The sequence below is a fragment of the Chlorella variabilis genome (genome assembly GCF_000147415.1).
Source record: "Chlorella variabilis unplaced genomic scaffold CHLNCscaffold_14, whole genome shotgun sequence".
Lineage (NCBI taxonomy): Eukaryota > Viridiplantae > Chlorophyta > Trebouxiophyceae > Chlorellales > Chlorellaceae > Chlorella > Chlorella variabilis.
The window spans coordinates 526,603-530,136 of record NW_005435074.1 but is presented as its reverse complement, the minus strand read 5'-3'; the positions used below and the strand labels follow the sequence as shown (position 1 = coordinate 530,136).

At 69.7% G+C, this 3,534-nt stretch overlaps 2 protein-coding genes across 2 annotated transcripts in view; both read left to right on the top strand.

Annotated features, from left to right (window-relative positions):
• The window catches only part of CHLNCDRAFT_135626 (hypothetical protein), a gene marked incomplete at both ends in the record, with an annotated part of 3,167 nt that extends 2,181 nt beyond the window's left edge, over positions 1-986 (top strand). Inside the window, 3 exons of the mRNA XM_005846396.1 lie at positions 172-408; positions 567-689; positions 891-986. Coding sequence (XP_005846458.1) covers positions 172-408; positions 567-689; positions 891-986 — 456 coding nt within the window. The remainder of the gene's footprint in view (positions 1-171; positions 409-566; positions 690-890) is intronic.
• Positions 987-2,498: 1,512 nt separating this feature from the next.
• Positions 2,499-3,534, top strand: part of CHLNCDRAFT_58262 (hypothetical protein) — a 4,438-nt gene continuing 3,402 nt past the window's right edge. The window contains exons 1-4 of the mRNA XM_005846395.1: positions 2,499-2,801; positions 2,916-2,947; positions 3,130-3,278; positions 3,427-3,497. Of these exons, the coding sequence (XP_005846457.1) occupies positions 2,577-2,801; positions 2,916-2,947; positions 3,130-3,278; positions 3,427-3,497 (477 nt within the window). The 5' untranslated portion in view covers positions 2,499-2,576. The remainder of the gene's footprint in view (positions 2,802-2,915; positions 2,948-3,129; positions 3,279-3,426; positions 3,498-3,534) is intronic.

The following is a 3,534-nucleotide window of genomic DNA, read 5'->3' as shown; positions in this document are numbered from 1 at the left end:
GCCCCCCCGGGGGGGGGGGGGGGGGGGGTGCTCGCTTGCTGGGGACCGCACAGCCGCATGCGCCAGCCTGCCGGCGTGGCCATGCCATGCCCTGCCGGCGCTGCTGCCGCTCCCCCACCCCACACTCTCGCTCAGTGCCCACTGTGCCTGGCTGCCCCTCGCCTCCTGCAGGCGGGCATCCCGCTGGCCGGCATGCACGGCCTGCACCTGGGCAGCAGCAGCGACATGCACATGATGAACAGCGCGGCGATGATGATGGCGGCGGCACATGCGCAGGCGCACGGCGGCGGCGGCGGCAGCCCCCCCGGCGGCCACGTGGGCCGGGGAGGCGCCATCAAGCTGGGCCGCGGCGTGGCCGACCCCTCCGCTTACGCCCACAAGCTCTTCATCGGCCAGATACCCTTTGAGGTGCGGCGGGCGGCAGCAGGGGCCCATGGAGGGCCGCAGGGCCGCCTGCCTTGCTACTCTCGCGCCCCGCTGGCGCCAGCCGGCCGCGCCCGTGCCTGACGCCGCCTCCCTGCCGCCCTCCATGCCCCCGCCCCGCCCCGCCCCGCCCCTTCCTGCAGGCCATTGAGCAGGACCTGTGGGCGCTGTTTGCCCCCGCCGGCGACATCCTGGAGCTGGCCATCCTGCGCTCGCAGGGGCGCTCCAAGGGCTGCGCCTTCCTCACATACGCCTCGCGCCAGCAGGTGCGCCGGCTGCTGGGTGGGGCTGGGTGGGGCGCGGCGCCCGCGGGCAGCCTGCCGCGCGGCCAAGCCTGCGCGAGCCTCCGCCACGCGGCGCCGGTCCGCCAGATGCCTCTGCCAGCGCGGCCTGCGCCCGCGCCCCGGCCGCGGCCCCTCCCCTCACCGCCGCCTGCGCGCCGCCGCCTGCCACCTGTCGTCTTGCAGGCCACCTCCGCCATCAACGCCTTCAACGGCCGCCAGGTGGGCCCCAGCAAGCGGCTGGTGGTCAAGTTTGCGGACCAGAAGGCGGCGGCGGCCTGAGGGCGCCGCAGCGACGCGCGCCGCACCCCTTTTTGCACCGAGCGCATTCTTGCAGGGCCGGCAGCCGCTGCCTCTCTGCCACCTGCCTCCAACCTGACCGCGCACGAGAGCCTCGCAGCACTGTTGGGGCGGCAGGCAGCCCCCGTGCCCTGCCCTGCCCCCCGCCCCATCCATCCTATCCATCCATCTCATGCCCCGCTGCACTGATTGTATGCCCCACACCTTGATCAGTGGCCTCCCTCTTTTCTTCTCTCTCCGCTTAGAGTTTGTTTGTTGGTATGTGCCGCTGACGTACCGCTGCTGCGTACTGATTGATTTGGCTGTCCAATTGGTGGCGGCGCCCTTGTGCTGCCAGCCGGGAGTCCACTCCCAAGCTCGCGCTCTCTCACCCCCCATCCCACCTACTAGTCCCCCCCTTGTTCGCACTTGCTCGCCCCTCGCTGGCCCGGTTTGCTTGCGTCTCGCGCAGCCCCCCAGCCGATACTAGTACTCCTCAGGCCCTGCTCCCCTGATTTGATGCCCATGCCCCTCTCAACAATCCATCCACGCAAACCCAATCATCTTACCGCCCTTTTGTGTTGCCCGCCGCCCCCGGCTGCGCGGCCCCCTCGGTCGTCTGAGCAATGAACTGGGCGGACACTTGCCTCTGCTGCGCGCGCCGCCCCCCTCCCGCTTGGTCACGCGCCTCATTCATTGGCACCCCGCCTCCCTGCCCGCCCCGCGCCTGCGCCCTGGGCTGTGCTGCGGCGTGCCTTCGTGATTGTGTGTGCGCTGCCGCCGCGCCCGGCGGCTGGCATGCGCTGTGGCTGGCCGGCCCGCGTCCCGCGGCCGTCAGCCGTCTGGTGCCCAGTAGAGTGCCTCTCAGCACTGATTCTCTCCAATTCCTATCGGCCATCCATCGATTGCGTTTAGCCTTCCTTTGCTCCGCTTCAAACAAATGCCGCCCTCCAGGAACTTCGCTCTCACTCCCCACTAATGCATGCATGCGGGCGCTCGCGTGCCCTTTGTAACCTCCTTCCATCGATTTGGCTTGTGGGACGGATGGAGAGTGCAGGCGGTCTGGTCCAGGGGTCTCTGTGCTGGTCACCTGCGCTCTGCGGTACCGACGCCAGATATCGGCGCCCGCGACGGTTGGCGGGGCGGCACACCGTTGCTCCAGGCCTCGGCTCAGCCGGTGCCCTGAGGCCATCTCAGAACATCCATGGTGCTGTCACTCCTCTAGGAAGCCGTGTTTCACGGGTCCCAGAGGCCACTGCCTCTCTCAGCCGCTCGGTCAGCAATATCCGGTTGGCGGGAGGGCGCAAGGCGGCGGCGGCAGGCTCGGCGTCTGCCCCCGCGCAATCGGCTCGCAACCCACGAATTGGATCACCGAATCATGTCCCTGGCAGCGTGCGGCATGCCCCATGGCCATGGTAAGCGTCGCTGCAAAAACCACTCACCGAACGGAGCACGCAGCAGGGGCTGAAGCAGAGCCATGGGCTGCCCAAGACGCCGTCTGGCATATCTGAGTGTCAGTCTTGGCTTGTGTGGGCGTGCGTGTAGGCCGGACTCCCCTCCAGCGCAAGTTTGTGTGATTACACCTACAGCAAAATGGCCACTGTGCAGAGTGCGCGCTCCGCCGCGCCGGCGGCCCAGTCCCTGACGATCAAGAGGGCTCTTGTGCAGAAGCCCGTCGTGCAGCGGTTCAACAAGGCGGCAGGGCAGAAGCAGGCTACCCGCCATGCGGCCGTGCTGAACCAGGCCGTGGCTGCGGCCCCTGCCTACACCCCTACCAGCTCCGTGGCCACCCCTAGCGCCTCCAAGCCCATGGACATTGTGAGCGGCCGGGGGCGTCGCTGATCGGCCAAATTGCTGGGGTTGACTTGATGGCGGCGGGAGGCTGGCGCAGGCCGTCCTGTTGGCAACCAACCCTTCCCACCCTTGATGCAGGTGTTTGTGTCCGCCGAGGTGGCTCCCTGGAGGTGAGGCCGCGCCATTCTAGCCGCCGCGCGGCATCGCGCTCGAATGGCGGCGCCCGCCGCCTGGCGACACCTGGCGTGCCCTCTGCGCCTCGCCTGTTGTAGGCCCAAATGAGCCCCATCCTCCCTGCTCCAGCCCCTGCACCCTCACCGCTCCCTGCCTCCCGCCTGCCCTGCCCCTGCAGCAAGACCGGCGGCCTGGGCGATGTGGTGGGCAGCCTGCCCGTCGCGCTGGCGCAGCGCGGCCACCGCGTGTTCACCATCGCCCCCCGCTACGACCAGTACTCCGATGCCTGGGACACCACCGTCACCGTCAACGTGGACGGCGAGGACGGTGAGGCCCGGGCGCCGCACGCACTGCGCGGCGCACGCATGCCGGGCTCGCCCACGCCTGCCCGCACTGCGTGGGCAGCGTACCGCGGCAGCGCCTCACCCAGCCCTGCCCTCGCTCCCCGCCCCTCCTCCCCCCCCCCCCCCCCCAGTGCGCTTCTTCCACACCGTGAAGAAGGGCGTGCACCGCGTGTGGATTGACCACCCCGCTTTCCTGGCCAAGGTGTGGGGCATGACCGGGTCCAAGCTGGGGATCCTCA